Source organism: Aethina tumida, chromosome 7 (genome assembly GCF_024364675.1).
Source record: "Aethina tumida isolate Nest 87 chromosome 7, icAetTumi1.1, whole genome shotgun sequence".
Lineage (NCBI taxonomy): Eukaryota > Metazoa > Arthropoda > Insecta > Coleoptera > Nitidulidae > Aethina > Aethina tumida.
The window spans coordinates 12,261,150-12,285,289 of NC_065441.1; the positions used below are offsets into that span (position 1 = coordinate 12,261,150).

Consider the following 24,140-nt stretch of genomic DNA (forward strand, 5'->3'; position numbering starts at 1 on the left):
CACGCATGAAATGCAGCTAACCCGGCCTATCTGCATCTTCCCATGACCCTGGTCACAGAGTCCATCTACCGGCTACTCCTTCACTGGGTTGCCAAGTCGTGGTGCACACTTCTCCGATGCACCTTTCTTGCCTATTACTGTATTCAGGATTAATAACGTCGTCTCTTCCGTCTGTGTTATGAATCATGACTTCTGCACCCATGAAGGTTCAATTTGGAGCAATAAATAATTGTAATAAGTATTGATGGACTTTAAATCGTTGACCAGTTCTGAGTAAGTCTGTCAAAATCTATTTTGAAACATTCCTTAGGTGTTTATATGAAAAACAAAGATTTAAATTAGTACTCACTGCTAATAGCTCATTAAAATCATCCAAATCCAGCCACAGTTTGCAACACAAATACCTTTTTGCGGGCCTAAGTAGGGTACATTAAAAGAGAATGTGTGGAGACAGTGAAAACTTTGATAAAACTGCCAATTAAAAACCTGTACATTTTGTAGCACACATTCCAGGCCATGGCAACAAGGTCCTTGCGTACTTTTCTTCTTATTTCTCTCCATCATACACTAAGCTTCTTCGATTATTTATAACGTCGAAATTACAACGTGCAAACCATGGCGAATTGTATTCGCGGCATAAAAAACCTCCTTTTATAAGACATGTTATTTATGACGCACAGTCTCCACCAATAAGTTTTTTATTTGGTTCTGCTACGGAATGCATCATGCAACTACTACGTAAATCAAGCCATTGTGTTTTTATTTGTAAATAATACAAATACATAATTCAATATCGGTTTGGAATTAAGGACTCAAAATTCTTTTACATTTTTTGTTGTGCACAAAAATTGATACAAAATTTAAGTGACTTATCCAGAAGAGATCTGACCTCTTCTTTATAAGTTGTAATAAAAAATCAAATTGCATAGCTGCATCTTCTTAAGATCTCAAAGACTACAAAGTAACCTAGTCTTTTTGCACTCGGATGAAAAAGATATTCAACAACTGGCCTTTTCTACTTTAAATGGTTCCATGAATCATTTTCATCCCACCACCAAAAAAGCACAATGGAACGTATTTTGTCAACAGGTAAAATATCCCCTCATTTTAATTTTATCGAAGATCCACGAGTCGACCATGCTTATATTGTTATAGCAGACAAGAGAGTAAATTCCAAAGTGACTTTGCGTCTGTATAACCGGCTCGAATATCATAACAGGTGTACCAAATTCAAATTGGAATTACTCGAAAAGTATACGCGGCAAAATTACTGGCATTTTGTTACTTAAAATATCTATCAGATTAGTTATTGAGCTGAAATTACATCCGATAGGTAATTTAAATTACACCTTTTATATTTAGTTAGCATTTAATGCAGTATAAAACTACTTTTATTCTTATGCAGGTATCTTATGTGAAAATCTTCAAATCTAATAGCTATCTATATGTCTACTGTCGGATATAAATGCCAAAGGACCCTTTTAATCCTCCTTAAGATTTTAGCTAGGTTTACCTGCCGCAAATAAATCTGCACATATAATAATATTGAACCTTTTTAACGTGGCTGAACCCACATTAGAGCCACAATGTGAGAACAATCCAATGTCAATTTGGAACGGTTTTGTCGTAACACATTTTAACAATAATAATTGTTATGAAATGAGAAAATACAACAACAAATCATCGTTATTCGTAATTTTGTTTGATGACTTGTTTCTTTATTGCTTAAGAATAATCACTATTTGTAACATAATTGGAAAAGCTTTTGATGAATATATAAACAGTTATTACTAATTTTTGCTTTTCTTCCTTTGTAAATGTTTTGTATGAATTGTAGACAACTATTAATGTTGTAAAATTTGCTCTTCACATTTAATTATATTATAATATAAAAATGCATATTATTATATACTTTATTTTATTAAATCAGAAAATTGAATTAACAATTTTATTATATTAGAATAATTTATAAATTTTTAGTTTTATTTATATTTTAAAATATTTATTTTACCTAAAATTTTTTCATATTTACAAAAATTATTTGATTTTTGGATTGAAAAAAGAAAATGTATTATAAAATATTAAGTGTAATATTTAAAATCAGCAAAAATATATTTAAGGTTGAATTGTTAAATCTTATTTCAAAAATTAAAAAACTCATATTTAATTGTATTAGAATGACAGTTATTAATTTTATATATTTAAATATTTATTTTAAGTTATTAACCTACCAAGTAAATAATATTGTATCATATTTAATATTTTTTATATTATATGATTACAAAAAAATATAATATAAATAAAATTTAGAATGATGGTTTCTTAATTTTATTTATTTATGTTCCTAAATGTTTATTTTAATGTTATCATTGGTAATCAATGTTATCATCGAAAATAAATAAATAATGTTTTTTATGTTTTAAAAAAATGTCAGTTTTTTTACAAATACATTAAAAAAATATTTTCTTTATTTTTTTTGTATTAAATTAATATGATAAAAACTTCCAACAAAAAAATTATACTTTTTAAAAATATTTATTTTTCAAATTAATTCGATTTAATTAACTAAAGTACATTTTTAGACCGGGAGAACAAAATTTAGCACTTAAAATATTAAATTAACATAAATCTGTGCTTAAAATCAGCAATTAAAAAATTCTGAATCATCGTTTTATACAAATATTTTTCCTTAATTGTTATTTGTTTTATTTAAACGACAGCCAAAAACAAAATATTGCTCATATAAATTATACACGACCATATTTAGTTAACATAAATAGATAGTTAAAAGAATCAATTAAAAAGTTTCGGTTGCAACTTTCGGTATATTTGGAAACACCATTAAAATTCCTCCCGCTCTTATAAATCGGGTGACATTTAAAAGAACCCATAACTCAAACTCGACCTTTTTAAAATTTTAAAATTCAGTAGGCAACATCGGAAACCATAATGGAGAACAGTTTTTCGAACCGTTTCGGGCTCCTAGGCCCGGTCGCAAAGGGGACAACGAACAGGGGATTATAAACCTGACCGTAGATTCTAAGATAGGGCTCTAGGTAGACATTTTTTATTCCATCAACGCTCGTAGAGACCGACAGGTTATAATTAGTGCTTTGTGATAAATGTTCAGTTGGTTCCGAGATAGGGCCGCCGTAATTTGCTATTGAGATGCCTTAAAGTGTTCGTGTCAGTTTTCGTTTGTGTAGTACGGTGGAAACAAGTGATATTATGTTCTTGTGGTGATTTTCGTTCCGTTTTGGTTTTTGATTTTAATGGAATACCTTTGAATACTTGTAAGTAATCATATGTTGCTGTTGTTGTTCAACATTTTTAAATTTTCTATTCTTTACGAATATAGCTCACCATAAAGAAATAGCAAAACATGATAAGAGGGGTTGAATGGTCATTGTTTACTTCTCAAACCATTTACGCATATCGACTTGATACATTGTGTGTCGATTTGCAGCTGCTGCACAAAACCATTAAACACCAGTGTTTCAAAAACAATGTGTAAGGTCTAGCCAAAACAAGAGGCAAATCAGCACCAAGTCATGACTAATCAATAAATCACCGTAAATATTTACATGGTATCGTAACTCCCATTTGGCCTATAAATGTCATTGTGACGGAAATATGGTTCGGGCAAGACTGATATGGACTAATTGTTTCGAGAAATTCCTAGTAAACAGACAATAAACCCCCTGAGCCCTTGAAATGAACGCAAATGTCGGGGAACGGTTCAACAAATGATACGGTACTTGCATTAAATATATAAATAAATAAACACGCAGAAATTTGCAAAGAGAAAGAAAATATATAAGCATATATTTTGATCTAAATTCCACGGTTATCTGTATATTATTTATGTACTTATTTTTAAAGATTAACGTAAATTATTATTAATTATTGTATGCAAGATTTTCTTGGTAAATAGCAATATTAATTAAATAAAATGATACATTAATTATTATGCAAGAATTACTCCACGGTAAAATTGTTTTGTTTTTTATTGATAATTCAGTTCAATAAAAAATAAATATATTAATATAATTTTCACTAATAAATATATAAGGATTAAAATAAATTAATTAATCAAGAATTTAGATTTTTTCTTTACTTGAAATGGGTTAAAACCTTGTCTATGAATTATACAATTTTTTATAACCAACTAAAAACTATGTATAACTATATTTTATTTTTTGTTACATACCATTAAATAAAAATATAAAAAAACAAGTTGGAAAATCAAATTCGTTTTAAATATTATGAATCTATGTATACAGTGTGGCCCATTTGAAAGTGGGACATACCCATGATATTTGTATTTTTCATCCGATTTAAATTTTCAATTGTAAAGCAAGAAAATATGTTTTTATAGAGAAAATATCATATTTTTTGGGATAAAACCGAAAACATTACTAGGCACATTTTTGGATATGAAAATAGAAGAAATTATGCAAGCAAATTTTTAATAGGAAATTTAACTACATAACTGGATTAAGCATCCTTGAAATATACCAATTTTCATAAATAAATATTTATATTCTTAATAAATCTATATATACAGTGTGGCTCTTTGAAAAGGGGACCTCTATAATATTTGTATTCTTCACCTGATTATGACATTTTTTTTTCAATTGTAAAGCACGAAAATGTGTACTTATAGAGAAAATATAATAAAACAATAAAATTGAAGAAAATACACAAATTTTTTATAGCAAAACTAGATTAAGCACCTCCTGAAATAGATATATTAAATAAAAATGTACATATTTTTAATTCTGTGGAAACATATTTTATGTGTATTATTTCTGTTTTCACATTAATATTAATAATAATGAAAATTTTCTTCTTTCTCATTTTATTCGAATTAATTATGCATTAATTTAAAATGATATCCCCATTATATTAATAAATAGATTCAGACATCTAATATCCTCATTTATTAAAATAAGTGACATTTATTTATACATGTCAAATATCCAATTATAGAATATTTCTCTTTATCGATAACGGTTTATATTCTAGATTGGAATGTTCAACTCTTAATTGATTTTCGTGGTAACCTTAATGTGATTATTAAATATGTGAATATTAATATTGAAATTATACTTTGATCAATGTTATCTTGTTATTTTTGTTTTATTATACATAAATATGTTAACAATAAAAAAATTATTCTCAACCACAATTAACAATGTAAAGGGTATTATTGGACTTATCCTCACCTTCTCGAAAGATAAAATAATTTACGTTACAAATAACAGCACGTGCTGGCGCAATAGATCGGCCGGTTTGGCCGCCGTCTTCAAAACTCGCGGCGGAACGCCAATGGCTTCGGTACTTGGCCGAAGAAAAAAAATCCCTTTGTTAAATTGAGTTAAAAATGTCACCGTGAAGAAAAACAAATAAAATACGGGATCGGATCGGCACACAAAGGCTACGCGAAACCGTTCCGAGAATGGAGCCCGGTTCGGCCGGATGAATTGAATTGTCAATTACAAAGATATGGAAAAAAAAATCGAACATGCTCCGCGCTCGACCGCCACGATCACAACCTTATATACACGGTGTATGCGTCCAAGGTACACACACACACATTTAGTCTGCGTAGGGGATGGAATTACTTTTACAACAAACATAAGACACATTCATTGACGTTCTAATTCTGTTCAGTAGTTATAAATGTTATAAAAAATTTTTTAGTTTATTTTTTATTTACTTTTATTTTTTTCTAATAAAAAGAAGTAAAATTTAATTTTTTTTCAGCACATTGATAATATTAATCTGTAAACAAATATCTAATAGTTAAATAAACATTTTAATTAATCTATTTCCATTTTTTATTTATTTATTTAATAAATTTTTTTAGCCTGCGTTATTTCAGTTTGTAATTCATCCAATTATTATGATATAATCCACAGGAGAAGTCAAAATTAAACTAATATGTATATAATAAATAATGCATAATTTATTTGAATAAAAAAGTAAAAGATAATTTTCGTTCATTTTCTCAGGGCCTATTTTAAAAATAAATGTGAAACCATAAATGTAACAGTTAATAAAATTTTTGTGAAAACAAAAATAAAACAAAACATTCTATAACCATTTTATTATTTTTTTAAATATTAATAATAATGCTGTCGAAACAATTTTAAATTAATCTTAAACAGATTAAAATATTTAATATTTAAGTAATCCTAGTAAATAATAATTATATGAATATAACATTTTAAATAATCTATTTCTATTTTTTATATATTTAATAATTTTTTTAGCCTGCGTTTTTTCAGTTTGGAACTCAACCAATTATTATGATATAATCTACAAGAGAAATCAAAATTAAATCAGAATTTTTCCTTTATTCTCTCAGGACTCATTTTAACTATAAATGTGAAAATAAATGTAAACGTTAAAATACATATGAAAGATTTTCTTTTTTATTTTTTAATATTCTAATAAAATTTCTGTGAAAACAAAAATAGAAAACTTTCAATAATTTATGCTAGGTTCAAAAATAATGTTTCATTTTACTTTTTAAAATATTAATATTTTAAAATATTAAATTAAATAAAAAATAGCAATTGTAAATTTAGATAATTCATCATCATTCATCAAAACAATGGTAATAAAATTAACTAATACATTAATAAAACATGGATGACATATTAATTAATCTATTTCCTTTTTTAAATCTAAAGAATATTTGTTGCCGACGTTGTTTCCGTTTACAACTCCACTAATTATTACGACATATTATATACAATACACATTATACACAAGCAACTTATTAATAAATATTTTTCCTTTGTTTATATGTTTTTTAAATGTGAAAAATATTTGTAGCGTGTGCTGTTTCCGTTTGTAACTCCACCAATTATTACGACATAATCAACAGGAAGAGCCAAAATTAAACCTGTATGAGTTATTTATATTTGGAGAATAAATCTGTTTTTAATTAGCGCCTAAATATGTCTAGAAATATTTTAAGCCTCAGAACATAAAATGATACTGCATCCCAGGCAATTGCCAATTTCCGTAAAGATTAACGGTTTCCCATGCAAGCATACCACTAAATGGTAATTGACCTATGCGCTGTCACGTGAGAAGGCATAGCAGGCAGGTAACTTGCACCCTTTCACGGTGCATTCTTTGTCACGATTCAAAATCGGTGGTATTCATGTGTCCACCACACCACCCCCATTTCCTTTATATGTAAGGCCTCCGCGTTATCGGCTGCCTGGGGCGTTCGTACCATTCACAATCGGTTTTCAGTTCGAAATGGAATGTGGTTAATGGTATTCTTGAAATGCTTTTTTAATCGTGTTGTTATTGGTGAGTTTTAAATTAACAAATATTGCTCGTGGCTGGGGGAATCAAATATAGAAATCTTTCCGGGTTTCGTTTCCTCCCCTGGTTTTATTAACCCCTTAACAAGATGCACAGGATGATAGCACACGTAGTAAAAACATTCGAGTATGTAATTTAATACGATCGCGTTCTTATAATGGAACCGTGGTGGTCCCACTTGCCTTTATACATGTCAAAGTTGAATCTACAATGTCAGTCTTCTTCCAGGGATGAGTAAGGATGGAGAGTTCGCGGGATTGTCAGAATGTGTTCCTGTGGGTGTTGGTGTTCTTGGGAGGAATTTTGGCAGGTGAGTTCTAGCAATATTTTATTTGCCTACTATTGCTTCAAATCGTAACATATAACTTCCATATTTTTTTCCTCAAGGCAAGATATGTGTTAAGGTAAATGATATGAAAATATTGTTTATGAAAAGCCCACATACATTATTCTTTCTCAGACAAATGTTACATTTGTCCTCTATATTAAACACCTACATACTAAATCTTAATGATAAATCGCTTATCAAAGTTAGAAACTAAACATGCATGCATATATTTGTGTGTGTGTTAAATTCTGTATTATTAAGTACCGTACGCAGACATATTTTATGTAACTGACAAACAATTCCCTTATAGGAATTGGAATATCAATATTACGGGAGTTTATTTATTTATTTACATAGTAATATAAAAAAAATTCGGACCAATGTAGCTGAATAGTATTTAATCAATTTCATTGACTCATTTTTTCCATTTAAAAAATATATTTGTTACAGATAACGAATATATGGTATCAAAACCAGAACAAATCACTCTTGCACTAACTTACGAAACCAGATTAACATGTGAAATGAACATCGAACCCGATAAATTCGAATGGAAGATCTATCCAACCACCGACTATTACAACCCAATGGCTGACATACACCTCAACACTTCAAATTTCCACGTAAAACCTGATTTCAAAGAATTGAGAAGTGAAAGACACAACAGACAAAGAAAGAAATCTTATCTGACAATAAAGGTGAGATGAAAATATCGTAATAATGTGATAAATTTTTAACCAATATTCTTCTAGGCAAACAACAACGATGTTGCAGGCGATTATCAATGCCTGGCTTATTATGGAGCGTCAGTTGTAGCTAATGTGCCGTGGAGGATATCCATTGCTAAGCAGAACGACTTCTCCTATCAACCAAACGCTCATGCGGAAGTTACGGAAGGAAACACCGTTTCTTGGAGGTGCGAACCTCCGGACACCAATCCGGAGGCTTATATTGATTACTACAAGGGCGACCAACTTATCATGCCACCCTTTGAAGAGCCTAAAATTAAGTCGCTACTTTTAGAAAAAGTACGCTACGAAGATAGTGGGCAATATAAATGCACCGCCGCTGTCAATGGTATTAAGTACACTTCCAAAGCGACATTGACTCTAAAGGTGCACAGGCATATGGAAAATAAAGAGCCCAGCTTTATTATTAAACCTAAAGAAACATACACCGTTACAAAAGGTAATCATTTTCAATATCTAGTAATTAAGACTAACAAATTTGTACCATTCCAGGAAGTAATGTTTTCTTGGATTGTGCGGCCGTTGGCAATCCCGTCCCCAAAGTCGTGTGGTACAAAAAGAACGGTCCATTGCCGGAGGACAGAATCGATATGATCAGCGGAGGTTTAAAAATACGCAACGTTACATCATCAGATGATGGAGTGTACGTTTGCAACTACACAAACCCAAAAGGCACAGTTTCCCATCAAATCACTGTAATATACAATGAAGCTCCTAGCATAGACTGCCCTGTAACTATAACTGACGTAAGACAAGGAGAGAATTTAGACTTGGACTGTACTGTAACAGGTACCCCCGAACCTAGAATCACATGGTTCCTAAACGGATACTCCGTTAACGATAGTTCAATAGAAGCCATAGGCAACAAAATATACATAAGACCTGTTGACAAAAAGCATGCGGGTAACTTACAAATTTTCGCAAGAAACTCAGTAAAAACTGTATATAACACAATAAGTGTGCGGGTACTACCTATACCGTCGAGCGGTTCAAGCGCACCGGTGAAAAGCCCATCCAGACACCGAAAGCGTCCGAAGAAACCCCAAAAAGGTAAAGGTAGAACGCCAGAAATGATCCCGCCAACCAAACCAATTATTTCGAGGGTGAACGATGAATCGGTTATGGTGCGATGGTCGGTGCCTCAGAACAGTGGGTTACCGATCCAGTTCTTCAAGGTGCAGTTCAGGGAACTGGGACAGGCTTCTTCCACCGAACCGCACAGGGGTAAAGGTTGGAAGACGTTGAATGCTGACATACCACCCACCACGTACAATTATGAAGTTAGAGACTTGAAACCGGAGCATATTTATAAGTTTAGGATTGCCGCAGTTTTTAGCAACAACGACAACAAACCCAGCAATAATTCTGATAAATTCCATTTGAAACGACTCGACTTCGATGACCGAAATCCGTTACCCGTACCCATTCTTCTGGATTCCGAAACCGTCAATTCTACGTCAATTAAAATATACTGGAAGGTAAAATTAAGGCAGATTGATTGGTTTTTCAATATTTATAACTGTTTCATCTTCAGCTTCCCGACGATGTAGATCCAAATGCAGCCATAGACGGATATTATGTAAAATATCTTTCATCAAGTAAAGCTGGTGATTACTTATCAGCTACAATTGATGGAAAAAATACGAGCTCGTACATCATATCTCATTTGCAGCCTGACATGTTGTATGATATAAAACTACAGAGTTATAACTCTGGTACAGCAAGTGGCTTTAGTGACATTATGAAGGGTAAAACAGCTGGTACGTAAATTGTAATGGTAATGTAAATTTTATGTTAATAAGTAATATTTTAGCTGCTCCAGTCAACATTACCACAACAGTACCACCTCCAATAGCCCCAGCTGCTATAAACGAAACCAATTTATACATTTATATTGTTATTGGTGTATTTTTAGTGGCTTTGCTTGTAACCAGCGTTGTAATGTTGTTTGTATGTAGAAAATGGAAGAAAAAGAAAAGCTTAAGTATGTAATAAAAACTTGATTAAACAGCTTTATCTAAACTTTTGATTTTTAGATGACAACAACAAAACAGGCGTGGAGGATCATCATATTCAAGCAGACGGTAATGATTTTGTAGTCGGTACTAAAAGCTTGCCGCGATCTAATGGAGTAGTATCTAATAACAGGATTACAATTACAGCTAATCCTTTAGCAGATGCGGAAAACAAGGTACGATATCGCAACTAAAACATTTCTGATATATCTATTTAGTTGAGATCTTGCGCAGAAATACATTTTAAGAATGTTTAAACGAGCATTAACATGGTAGGGGAGTATATTAGTGTTTTACTTTTAAAAAACAGCTTCAAATAGGTAATGTTGTTTACAGTCACAGTATTTAATTTCGTGCCTACATTTATTTCTTCGATCTAACAATTTATTATTTATTGTCAACAATTTGTAGGATAGTAAAAAGAAATAATAGTACCAAAGTTATCATGTTAGTGATTGCTTAAATACAAAATAACGTTTTCCACAACACAGTTATACATAAAATTATTACAAAAACTAATATTTCGGCTGTAATATGTTAAAATTTTGTTTGGTATCAGAGACCCAAGGTGATTTATCAACGAGACTAGACTTTAAATGCAGCTATTCCGTTATAAGGTATCAGATCATTTTGTTTTTTATTTTCTAATATAATTTTACGAATAAATTTGTAATAACGAAAATATATATAGTAGTCAGTAATTGGTGTATTGTTTATAAAAGGCGAATATAAATAATATACGTTACGTTTCTAATATTAAAAATTATAGAGTAATTATTTTGACACCAGTTCTGATTTACTATGAGTGATTTTGGAATTGAATTGACTAAAATTGTAACAAGATGGGTATTATGGCAAATTACAACATAAACTATTAACTTTGTGTATATAATTATTAATATAATTTTAAAAATCGTCTGGTCCAGTAAATGTGTGTTATTAACTACAAATAAAAACAATACTACGTGGATGTAAAGCGCCTTAAGAATTCACGATGTGAAGTATCGATGTTATAAATAATTCAAATACTTTTCTTTGCTGCTGCAAACATTTTGTAGTCATAAAGTTGCATATTAGTTGTAAGTAGTGTTAAAGTAAAAAAGAAAGAATTAAAATTTACTACTTATAGATTATAATGCATTTATGACTACTCTTTAAAGTAGATTAGTGCGAAATATTCTGCTTTAACTAACTTATATAAACTAATCATGTGTAATAGTACAGCAACAGTTTATTATTGTAAGTTTGTTAGTCTACTGTTGTTGTCCTATTAAAATGTTGTTTTGCTTTTTCGTCTATTTATATACTCACCACTAAAACTAGGTTAATTACGTCTTATTTCCAGAAATTTCTAGATCGAAATTTTTCCAGAATCAAAACATGATTGAAATGTCCTGTATCACTGCTCAAAACAACAACTTCACACAGCCTTCTTCAACGGCCGGTGAAGAACAACCGGCTTCATCAAAATCTAAGAGCAGAGATAAAAACAAACGTAACAAAACTGTGGACAGTAAGTCCTCGGGCGAAAATTACGTTTGATAGATATTACTTAATTTAAAAAAAGTGACTGATTGACGTTCTATTATAGTGGCTGAAAGCAAAAAACTGTTAGATTTAATTTTTGTGTTCTAAACACCGTGTATAGTATGATGCAGTTTCTTGCCTGAGTTCGGATCAAGCTGAAGCAACGATCTAATATATAATGAATATATTATTTATTAAAACTGTTCACTTAATATATGTATATACGTTTTTGATAGTAGTTCATTTGTGGAAACTGCCTTCTCGTGAATTAAGTTTTAATAATTGTTTTATAACTATTACTGTTTGAAAGAATACCCATAGTATACAACATATATATTTAATTGTAAAATCTTAAATTTTTGAACAAACAGGAGATCTGAAAATTTTAGATTTCTCATTTATTTATTTACTAATTAATTTGTTAAATCTTTGATATTGTACAAATCTTAAGTTTGGCATAAGACTGTGATATTTTTTAATGTGTTTTTATATGAAATGTTTGTGAAGATTATATAATTATATTTTTGTGTGAATTATTCTCTTACAATGTCAAAGATGCATGTGTATAGAATTTTGTATATAATAGTATCAAAATAGGCCATTATGCAGTGTATATATTAAATTTCAACTTAGAACTTTATACACTGTAAACAGTTTTTTATTTACACAGATACACTTTAAAGATTGATGTGTGAATGAAATACTGTTTTTAACAGACTTATTGTATTTTTTTCGATTCTTTTTATAACTCATTAATTAAATGTAACGATTTTAACAGTATTAATTATTTATTGTCATGTTTAATTTAGGCAGCTATATAGGATTAGGTTGTAGGAGCAAAATAAGCTTTTATTGTGCAAATACGAATTTAGTAATTTAATTCATTACGGAGCTTATGGTTTTGCTGATTCCTATTTTTGTAAAGGCTGTTTAACATAAGATTACATTATGTTTTCAATAGACATTTTGTACTTACTTCCATTTGTTTATTGAATTTTAACAGTATATTAATTAGAAAAATATATACATAACTTTTTTTTTGTTTTTGGCGTTCATTTTTGTAAATATATAATTTCAACATAAATCATGAGTTTTGCTATATTCCCCTTTATTGTATTTATATTGTGTGAACATCTTATTAATACTATTAATTTTTATACGAACACGATCTCGAATTCTGAAAAGATTAAGAATTGTACCACTAATTCTAGAAGTGAAAATAAATGTAAATAAATAAACTTTGACTCCCTATATCTCCGTAATTGTTAACTTTTGTAGTAAGATAAAATAAATCAAATAGAGTTACCAATCTAGGCAATACAAGTCTAAAAATTTCGTTTCATCTGGAATTAATATGTTGATTTGAAATATAGTTTCAACATGTATCTAGTATTTTGAAAACTTACGTTATGATATTTAAATATTAATCATGCTGGAATAAGGAATACATATTATAAAAAATAAAACTACCTCAGTCAGAAATACTTCTGTATTTAATAAACGATTACGTTATATTACTGAATAAAACAAAGTATATTTACATATAAAAACAATATACACAATAAATTTATATATACACACATAAAATATCAGTTGTTGAATATTTTACGATTAAAATGGTCATTAATGTTTTTTTTTCCCTTAATGCGTTCTAGTGCTGGTCAAGGAATGACCCGGACCTAACAACAATTGCACAATCGTTTACAATATAATAGGTAATAATTAATAAGTATATAATATGGTACAAAGTATTGCTTGTGTTAGTCACAATAGAATAGAAAAAATATCACTTATCCTTGTTTTGGCAGATCGCCCCCTACCTAACGCTTTAGAAAAATGTCCCTTTACGATCCAAAATAGGAGAACGCAACTAAACAGTTGGATACAGACAGAGGAGAGAGGTGTGTAGAAAAATTGATAAAGTGTACATTTATCATTACAACAGCAGTACCTAAGACCATTTAAGTTGAGTACATAACAGCTATTGGCAAACATTTTTTATATTCGGCGGAGATACATTCACTATTTATTTAATATGCATAACATGATTCAGTAGAGAGATCGTTCCATATCTAATCCTATGTTTTCAATCTAAACTTAAGTCGGATCATTGTAATTACATAACTTATGACTTTAGATTAGATTGGAGTACAATACAGATATTAATATGCAACCGATTTGATACGGAACTATCAAGTAGTACGCTATTCTAATGATTCATCCAACTTGTCCGAAATTCCGGTCCAAAATCTACTAATTTAGATTTGTTTAGAGAAGACAAGCACCAAGGTATAGAATTTATAAACTTAATTGCAATTATAAATAAATATATACATCTATGGACTATTTACTTCCGTTATGCCTCTAGGATTACGGATCATTATTAAGTATTCAGTCAAATGCTACGACGATCAATGACGATCTTTTCCAAAAAATCATCATAAGAAGATGCAGCACAAAAAATTATTCGATTCGATACTCATCTCATAGCAGTTCTATTTAGTTCCATATAAAAAGCATGTGATATATTTACAGTTTTTTTCTCTTACTATGTGCAAAGTCTTTTCCTGTCCCATACCCTGTACGAGACACAGCGTCATTCACATTTTTATTTTATAGGCCATTTTGATTGCTTGTACACAATACATTTACAATTATTGGACAGTTCACGGCTCTTTATCCACAATTTATTTATTTATTTATTTATTCTAAAAATATTATAGCCATGAGTTTATTAAAAAATAGTATTTTGTTTTCTATATAATAAGTTACATTATGCTTAGAATGACTAGTATTTGATTTGATGTCATGTTTATGGCACATAAAAATATTTCTGCTGTTTTTCCTTAATTATATATCACTGATTAAACTGTCACTGTTCGTGTCTGTGTATTCTACCCCTTCTGTTCCCACTCTTTCGTCGCTTGCGCTTAGTGTCTCTTTGGAATACAACATTGCCAGGATCATCAGCGAGTTGTGGATATTTGTGGATGCTGTGAATGTCGACACCCTCATAGCCATCTACGTCTCCATGGGAGACTAGTTCTTCCTTCTCTTCTTCAGTCCAATCGTTTCTGCCCTGGAACCCGGAAGCTATTAGTTGCTTCTCGAGTTCCCAAGCTCTTTCGACAGCTCTTTTGTGCGCATGTCTCAAAATCTTGTGCGTTTCTACTTCCGGATCTGCACCGTATTTGATGATAACCACTGCGTCCGGATTGTGCAAACGTAATTCTTTGATTGGCGTGTTTGATCCGTGATCGGTTATTTCATGGGTTGATACGTTAAATAGGCCTCCCAGCCTTCTTAGTTCTTCCAAATCGTCTCGTATTTTTAATATATTATCTTTGACGAAATAGAATACGTCCTGGTCATGAATGTTGAATTGAAGGTTCAGGAAGTAAGAGTTATTAAATACGGATGTTACGACGTCTTGCACTACACCGTTTACACCGTCAACTACGCTCACTAGTGCTCTAGATCCAATACGAGAGATCAAAACACCTTCACCGAACACCGATTTTCTGTAAGCTACTTTAGGTAGCAGATTTCTCGATTTTGGTTCAATCTTCAATAGCGACATCGGAATGAAGTCCAAGTCGATGAATTTTTCATTTATCTGAAAATAGAAAGTTAATAATCAACATTTATTTGATAATGAAAAAGTAATAACTTTACCTTGCCGACGATGCATTGAAGTCCAGACATAACTCCCAGATCAGGTGATAGCTGTGGTGAAGTAATCATTGCTTGTGGTTTGTACACCATCTGATTAATGTATTCAGATCCCAACATTCTATTCATATCATAACCATACATCTTCAACCAGGCCTTAATAGAAGTCATGTAATCTGTGGACATTTTGCCGTTGATGGGATCGTTATTTCTAAATCTGTAGATGAAAATGTCCGTGGGCATTAATAATTGTGACGCGAGGTTCTCCCACGCAGGAGTCATCCATTGACCAACAGAGGGGTCATACAATCTCTTGTTGATGTATACTAATTTGGTGTTGGGATCTAAGATTCCACCGTGGAAATCAACTGGTAAATAGAAGTCGGGGTTGCTATCAAAAGTAATGCTACCGAAGGGCGTTCTTCTAATTTCCTTTATTAAATTGCCATTAATGTCAAATAGGGCAAGTGGTGACGCATTTTGATCAGAAGCCACGTAGAATCTCTGTTCGAATGTTTCCACAGTAATGATAACGTTCTGAGCGTCGTATAAATATCTAAATGTTCTACTTGTTTTCGGGAAGTGAACGTGCGTTACCAAGTCTGGTGTGGTAGGATTTGAGTAAAAGTATTGTGTAACATTGCCCTTGTCATCATTCCATGAAATTAATCTACCTCTGTCATCATAATAATACCATGTTTGGAATTTGTCCCTTTCAAATGCATGTATGAGTTGTCCCCTTGAGTTGTATCTGTACTTCTGTTCACCTCTTCTCACTACAAAACCTCGGTTGTCATAACTGTTGAATTCCACATCGCCATATTGTACGACTCGATCTCCACTGTCATAACCTAACGTAATTTTCTCTTTCTCCTTTATTACTCCAATAATGTTACCATTTTCATCATATACGTATTTCCAATTATTTGTACCAACGACTTCCAAAACGTGTCCATCAGAATTGTAGGTAAATTTATCCATAAACTGGCTTCTTCCCACAAGCATCTGTTGGGATTTTATTCTATTACGAGAATCATACTCTAGTTCTAGTCTAAAGACATCAAATGACTTAATATTAATTAAGATTGTCTTAATCCTACCATGATCATCGTAATCTGTAATTGTGAAGAACTGTTTGCTTGTGTCTTGCATTACAGATCTATTAAACGTGTTTCTATAAACTCTTAAGTCACTTATACCTTCTAAGTTGCCCAAGTTTTGATTGTATTTTAATCTAAGAGCTGGCAACTCTTTGCCATTGATATCTACGTCAATTGACGATAATCTAGCATTACCATCGTATTGATACTTGTAATGAGCGTTATCTAAGCCATTCTTTGTTAAGAATTTCAATTTTTCATCTTTGAGAATACCTGCGTGGTATTTGAACTCTTGTCTCATTTCAAAGTTGGGTTCTACAATTTCAATATTCTTCACTAAGTTCAATACGTCGTGATAGACGTAACGAATTGAGCTCATTCCAGCCAAATTGGCGACCAATTTTCCATTGGTGTCGTAGATGTAGGAAACGCGGCCGGATTGGTGTGGATAAACCTTGGCCAAAATTTGTCCGTTGTCATTGTATACGATTTCATACGGATGTCTGTTCATTGGTGAATAGTACTGGTACTTGAAGTAGCCTAGTGAGGTCTGAAGGGTGAAAGCGTGGATGTGCCCTCTTGGAGTGGTCAAAGACTGAAGTGCACCGGCGTCATCATATTGGAGAAGATAGTCGGATCCTCTAGGTGTTGTAACCTTCAATGGCTATAAACAAAAATATTATATATTTTTCGTTAAGTTTTTTTTGAATTTTAAACTTACCAAGCTACTGAACATGTCCTTGAAGGTGTAAATTAGTGAAGATCCATCAGCATATTTGATTTCGTTTAATCTTCCTGCTCTATCAAATTCATATTTCTCACTTAATTCACCCCATTGCCATTTGCTTAGTCTGCTGAATCTGTCGTATTCCAGCTCAACTTCTTTAAATATTCCGTTTCTCAATCCGAATTTAATCGGTCTCGCCGATTTATCGTAGCTAACGTTTAGTAATTCAACCTTATCATCCATGAAGACCGAGACTGATGATGTTTCTTTGTCATATTCAATAGTGAGTAGGTTTTCTCCATTGATTCTCAACTTTTTACCAACCTTGGTGACAATCCTTTGACCTTTCGGTTTTCCGTTTTGATTTGGTCTGACAAAATATCTCCATTCGAATCTATTAGCTAAGTCTCCTCCAATTTCAGTACGTTGTTTAGCAGGAACAGGATAACTTTCTCCCAGAACTGGGTCTTTCTCTGTTAGTATATTATATGGTACAGTATCAGTTGTTACACTATGTGTCCAAGGTGTCATTGTTCCCACACTACCATCAGACAATAAAATAAATCGGTTCTCAGCTTCGTCAACTTTAGTTGAAACACTGGAGCCCTTAATCAGCATAGAAACAGGATTCTTGTTGTTCTGTGTTACCTTCACAGTAGCTCCCTTCAAACTAAGGTCAAAGTTAAGACCAATAACTTTTCCTGTTGGAGCCACCGCAGAGGTCAGTCTTCCAAATTCATCATAGTTATAGATGTAACCCCTTCCGCTGCTATCAAGTTTAGTTTTCAACAGTCCACTTGGTCCATGATAGTCAAATGTAATATTATAGTTGTCTGGAGTTGTAATTTCATGCAACATCCTCATTCTGGACATTCGCAATCTGCATTTTTGTCCTTTGGTATTTTCAATCGAGTTTACTTGAGCAGCGTAATCACGGAGCAGGAAGATTTTGTTGCCAGCTGCATCAGTGACTGTACTCAGTTTACCGTTGCTAGTATTCACGTTGTAAGTAAATACATACATTGTGTTGCCAGTTAAAATATTCTTGGTAAATATATGTTGACCAAATCTATTGAATATATAGATTTCTTGGGTTTCGGGAGAGTAAATTTCGTATTCTCTGGTGGTACTGGCATCTGGGATGCTAGCCATAACTGATCTGATTCTGTAATTTGCTTGATCTCCAATGTGAACGTGTCCATTTGGACTAACTGTAACAGCTGAAATGGTGTTAAATTTGGAGTTGGTAGCAAGGAAATGGTCAGCTTCATAACAATCGCAACCTCTTTCGAGGCAGTTACATTTAGATTCGATTCCGGCGTATGGAGATATTTTGCCATCTGTGCTAATAACTCTAACTCTGTTAATTCTTTGAGAGTCACTTTCAGCAACAAACAATTCTCCAGATGAACTGAACGCAATACTTTGCGGCATGACTAGAGTTGCGTGTGTGGCCAGTTCAATATCGTATCCGACATTCGGTGATGCACAATGCAATGGCCTTCCAGCAATGACTTTAACTCTACCATCTAAAGTTAGTTGAAGAATCATATGGTCATCAATGATATGTAGAGTGTTATCTAGAGGACTTATGGCTAGTTCTGTCGGCCAGCGTAAATGTACTTCTTCAATGTTCAAAGTACCTTCACAAGGTAAAGGTTTCCAGTGAGATTTGTGCATGTGATTTCCAATAACAGTGGTGACAATACCGTCTCTATCTACCATACGAATGTTGGTACCATCAGCGAAGTAAAGGATATTGTCGTTGGATACAGCCACTCCTTTGGGATATGCTAATTTCGCATCTCTTGCCAAAGCTCCATCACCACAATGGGCTTCGTCACCTGGTAAACAACGTTCTCCAGATCCAACAACAGTTTCCCAATTGTGTTCTGGGTTACTGTAGTCATTTGTGTCTTTCACTTTGATTATCTGGTGAGATTCTGGATCTGATATGTAGAGAGTTCCATCGAATGGGCTCAACGCCATGTGATAGCGGTAAGATACTCTGGTTGCACTGAAATAAATAAATAAATTAAATAAAATATAAAAATATTATAAAAGTCATAGATAAAAAATTACTTACTTTAATTTGACTATAGTTCTGGAAACTCCATCAGCTGATATTTTTCTGATCAAGTTAAAATCACCCACATACAAGGAACTATCTGGTGTGCTCGCTAAGGCAACAGGAGCAAGTAACCTTTGTTTAGAAGCTGGTCCATTGCAGTCCATGCATTCCAAAGGTCTTTGATGTCCATCTCCCATTGTTGTTAAAATTACTCGCGGCTTGTGTTTTAAATAAATATTGGAACCGTCTCCTTTTTGTAGTATGCCTAAAATAACGATTTTTTGAAATATACTAATTATGGAATTAGCTTTTAAAATATACCTTCATGGAAGTTATATCTGTGATGAATATCCAAGTTCCAACCACCAACATCAGAAATACTCATGTCATGTCCACTGAGTTTGGTTGTTTGCACCTCCCAAATAATATCTTTACAATCGTTGTATTGATATCCAACTTTTACAATGGCATTTGTAACACCATATACCCTCTGTCTATATACGTTAAGACGATTCCATGCGTAAGTGAATTTAATAACTGGATCGGCTTCAAATGTCTTCTCAAATAATATTCCTTCAATGGTAATTCTCAAATGAACTAATTTGAGAGTAGCTGGTATTTTTTCAGGAGTTAATTGTAATTGTATCGTTGATAAATAGCCGGCTGCTCTCGAACTATGGTAGACCAAATTCAGGGCTGTTCCCGGGATTTGGAAACTTTCTTGTACCACTTGCGACTCCGCTAATATGGCACTCTTGTCTGGACACGCTCCTTGGAATCCATGTTTCCAGGTCGCAAGGACAACAGGTTTCATAGTGTCATAATCGTGGAAAGCACATGGTTGTTGTATGTACGTTATTGCTTTCTCTTCTCCAGTTGTCATAACTATATTATCAACAATAACAACTTCATTCCATGGAACCACCACAACCTGACTCTGAGGTCGGAAAGGCGATCGTCCGAATTGCAATGTAACTGCGCCACCTCCGTTCACCAGAAGGTCGAACATACCGTCATCTCTGGTCAGCGTGAATCCCTCCAGAGGTGTGTTAGTACTTACGCGCACTCCCATGAGACCGGTGCCCATTTGGGTAACGACTCGTCCACGGACTACACCAACCCGGCTGTGAAAATTTAATAGATAAGAATGTGATAAAGGCAAGACACAATTAGCAACTACAAAAAGCTTAACAAAAATGGCACGTTACACAATTGGATATGACAGGCATAATTCTAACAACTCAGGCATCCTAATGTTACTTGTTGATGATTGCGAGGTTATTTAATTGACTTGATTCTTTCAATTAACATATATACTAGAAGAAATAGTATCATACAGGTTGTTTAAATAACCTTGCTCTTTATCATTAAACCAGCCTTACCTTGAGTTGAAGTGATTCCAAAAGATACTGGCAGCATTATCAAGAGAAAAGCAACAGTTAAATATTGAGAAAACTTTTGAGAAGAAAATATGTAAGTACTTTGATGTATTTAAAAACATGAAACAAGCATTTGACAAACAATTTTAGTGGATGAATGAGAAAAAATTGGGATGTGTTCTGCACGAGGGGCACAACAGCGCTTCTATGACGTAAAACAAGAAGTCACATTTGGAGTGTGAATAAGTCATGACATGAAAATATATTTTAATTTAAATTCATATTAAGTGATATTATTTTATTAAATTCTTCACTCTTCATTTTTCACTTTTAGGTAAAATTTAAAAATTGGGTATTTTAGAAAAATGTAATTACGAATAATCCAATAAAATATCACTAACAAATAAAATAATATTTAGTTTACTTTAATTTATTGTCATGTAACATTTTCACGGCTCCTCGTATAAAAACATTAAAAACATTGTATAAAAACATAATAATAAAAGAAACATACCTCTCATTAAATGTGTCTTGACGGGCATAATTTTGTAAACTGCCTTCGTCAATTAAGAACTTCATTCTTTCAAAGAATGAAGCTGTAATCGCTGGCGGTTGTTTTCTGAGGAGAATATCAATGGGTTTAGGCGAGGAAACACATAGTTGGCTTGATTTGCAGGCATGATTCGAGCAACATTCGGGATCTTCACAGTCAACCAAACCATCTGAAAGAATCATTTATAAAACCCATTTCAAATAAATGAACAACTTTATAGAAAATATCCTACCTTTATCATTGTCTCGTCCATCATTGCAATTCTGTTCCAACAGTATGCTGCAGTCTTTACCAGACCAGCCACTTTCACATCTGCACTCCCACATTGAGTCAGTGTTGAATCTGCACTGACCATGAGATGAGCAGCTGTTGGGGCAACCTTCCATTGTACAGTGTCTTCCATTCCAGCCTGTGACACAGAGACATGTGCCGTTTTTGCACTGGCCGTGTTCATTGCACCTTGCATCGCAAAGTTTCATATTGCAGTATTCGCCGGACCAGCCAGGATCGCATTGACACGCGTCAGAAACACAATGTCCATGATTTCCACAGTCCAAATCACACAATTCTGTGAAAATAATTATTTTAATTGAGACAATGAGTATTTAAATTAAAAGGAATGTTATATTGATTGAATTAAAATAATCGGACCTATTTAATTGAAATTGTTAATAACACCGATATTAGTAGTATTCACAATAAGCAAGTAAAAACTTCGTGGTCAATGTTTGCCCACCGGATAAAGCAATAATCACAATCGTCAATTTTGTAAAACAATGTCCTACCTCTGGAACAATCGTCCCCAGACCATCTGGGTTCGCATGTGCAAGTCTGAGTGTCCAAATCAAAGGTGCCATGTCCGGAACAGTCAGGCAAACACTGAAGAGCGTCTTTATCCATGTCCGCGCATTCCGGACCTTTCCAGCCCTTTTTGCAAATGCACGTGCCTTCGACACAGTATCCATGCGATGAACAGTTAGGATGGGGACAGTCCACTGTGCAAAATATGCGATTAGTTAGTTAGATGAAGAAATAAAATGTTAGTGGAACGTTCTACGGTTAGCATACTCATGAACTATCTCGATTCATATTGTTTAGATAGTTTATAAGCATACTTACAACATAACATGCGATGCAAAGTATTCTTACCCTCTTCACAGAATTTTCCCTTGTAACCCCTAATGCAGTTGCATTTGCCGTTAGCACAATGCCCGTGACCGTTGCAGTCCGGCACTTCGCATTCATCATGCCTTAATTGACATTCCTTTCCTTTCCAGCCAGGATTGCACTGGCACTCGCCGTTGATGTATTCACCTCTCTGGCTACAGAGAACGGGGCACACGCCTAATGGTGCGAAAATAATGTCAGAAATGCACGGAGTTTCGATTGGTTATTTGTGTTAGATGTGATGGAAGGGAATGAGGTTGTCAAGATGTAAAATTTAATTATCTTTCAATGCTATCTACCGTTAGATATGTATAATCGTTAAATTATCAGACAGTAGTTACATAGTTAGTTTTATGAAATGTATTAAAATTCCCTTTCATGGGAAATATTGAAATTTTACTTACTCTCGCTGCAGTCGTCACCGCCAAAACCAGGATTGCACTGACAATGTCCCATAAGACATTCACCTTTTCCACTGCATCCATTGGGACAGTTGTGGGTCATGTCATCAGCTACAGCAGCAATGAAGTTTACCTCTTGGGGATCGCCATCATCGTTGTAGAGTGACAAGAACCAGTGACCTTGTTCCATGTAGTGAGTTACTTCTTTTTTAACAGCAGACTATAAAATTATAAAAATGTCAATTTAAGAACGGGTGGGTTAAAAATTAATCTTACATATGAAGCTCTAGTGGTTCTGGCCTTGAATCCACTAAGGACCTCCAAGATATGGTATTGCGTGTGCGTTGGCAATGCGTTTCTTCTGGCATAAACACCGATGCTGGCTCCTCTGGGAATGCTATAGTCAAATTTGACGTAAGCGGCTTCTGATTGATAAAATTGCATGTTCCAATATCCATATGGAGGAATCTCTTTGGACAGTCTTTGTCCGAGAAGTACTTGTTGGAAGGTAGTACCGTCTGGAGGAAATGATTGCGCGGGGAATGTATGCGCACCTATACAAATATATTGTTAATAAAAGTGATTTATAACATGTTTATTATACTAAACTAAAGCTATTAAAGCAAACTAATGAATATTTTCAAATATTGCGTTAATGTTATTTGAAGAAAAATAATGGGTAAAAAGTAATCAAATTTCATATAATTTAGTATTATAACAATATTAGCTTTCGATAAATTATTATGTTTACACAACATGAAATGGAAGTTAAATATATATACATATATATATATATATATATATATATATATATATATATATATATATAATGATACAAAATAAAAAAATAGTTATTTTATGTAATATTAATATTGTAGACATTTAAATGAATTTCTATTATGTAAAAAATATATTAAAATATATACACATTTCCTTATACAAAAACTATTAGATATTAATCGTTCGCAATAATTCTTTACGACCTTACGACCTAAATTTTCTAAGCCACGATTTCAGATAAACATGGAATATAAAACGTTCTGATTAAGCAATAAATTCTATATGATGCATGTATAAAGTCGGTGACTTTATTTAAGTACT

General features: G+C 32.8%; 2 protein-coding genes across 7 annotated transcripts in view; one reads left to right on the forward strand and one right to left on the reverse strand.

Moving 5' to 3' along the window:
- LOC109595049 (interference hedgehog-like) overlaps nt 1-13,047 on the forward strand; it is a 31,888-nt gene extending 18,841 nt beyond the window's left edge. For 2 of the 6 annotated variants that reach the window (XM_049970225.1, XM_049970227.1), the window contains exons 3-10: nt 7,579-7,660; nt 8,129-8,376; nt 8,431-8,866; nt 8,920-9,905; nt 9,962-10,187; nt 10,241-10,411; nt 10,464-10,618; nt 11,814-13,047. In XM_049970225.1, the coding sequence (XP_049826182.1) occupies nt 7,591-7,660; nt 8,129-8,376; nt 8,431-8,866; nt 8,920-9,905; nt 9,962-10,187; nt 10,241-10,411; nt 10,464-10,618; nt 11,814-11,984 (2,463 nt within the window). In that variant the 5' untranslated portion in view covers nt 7,579-7,590 and the 3' untranslated portion in view covers nt 11,985-13,047. Of the gene's footprint in view, nt 1-3,163; nt 3,294-7,578; nt 7,661-8,128; nt 8,377-8,430; nt 8,867-8,919; nt 9,906-9,961; nt 10,188-10,240; nt 10,412-10,463; nt 10,619-11,001; nt 11,060-11,787 lie in introns of those variants that run through there. The other 4 variants (XM_049970229.1, XM_049970230.1, XM_049970226.1 and 1 more) reach the window with 4 other exon arrangements.
- A 396-nt stretch (nt 13,048-13,443) lies between these two features.
- Nucleotides 13,444-24,140, reverse strand: part of LOC109595005 (teneurin-m) — a 30,893-nt gene continuing 20,196 nt past the window's right edge. The window contains exons 5-15 of the mRNA XM_020010278.2: nt 23,316-23,593; nt 23,043-23,259; nt 22,621-22,815; nt 22,257-22,466; nt 21,704-22,039; nt 21,433-21,640; nt 19,861-20,663; nt 19,555-19,804; nt 17,463-19,485; nt 15,645-17,405; nt 13,444-15,585 (exon numbers count right to left, since the gene is read on the reverse strand). Of these exons, the coding sequence (XP_019865837.2) occupies nt 14,842-15,585; nt 15,645-17,405; nt 17,463-19,485; nt 19,555-19,804; nt 19,861-20,663; nt 21,433-21,640; nt 21,704-22,039; nt 22,257-22,466; nt 22,621-22,815; nt 23,043-23,259; nt 23,316-23,593 (7,025 nt within the window). The 3' untranslated portion in view covers nt 13,444-14,841. The remainder of the gene's footprint in view (nt 15,586-15,644; nt 17,406-17,462; nt 19,486-19,554; nt 19,805-19,860; nt 20,664-21,432; nt 21,641-21,703; nt 22,040-22,256; nt 22,467-22,620; nt 22,816-23,042; nt 23,260-23,315; nt 23,594-24,140) is intronic.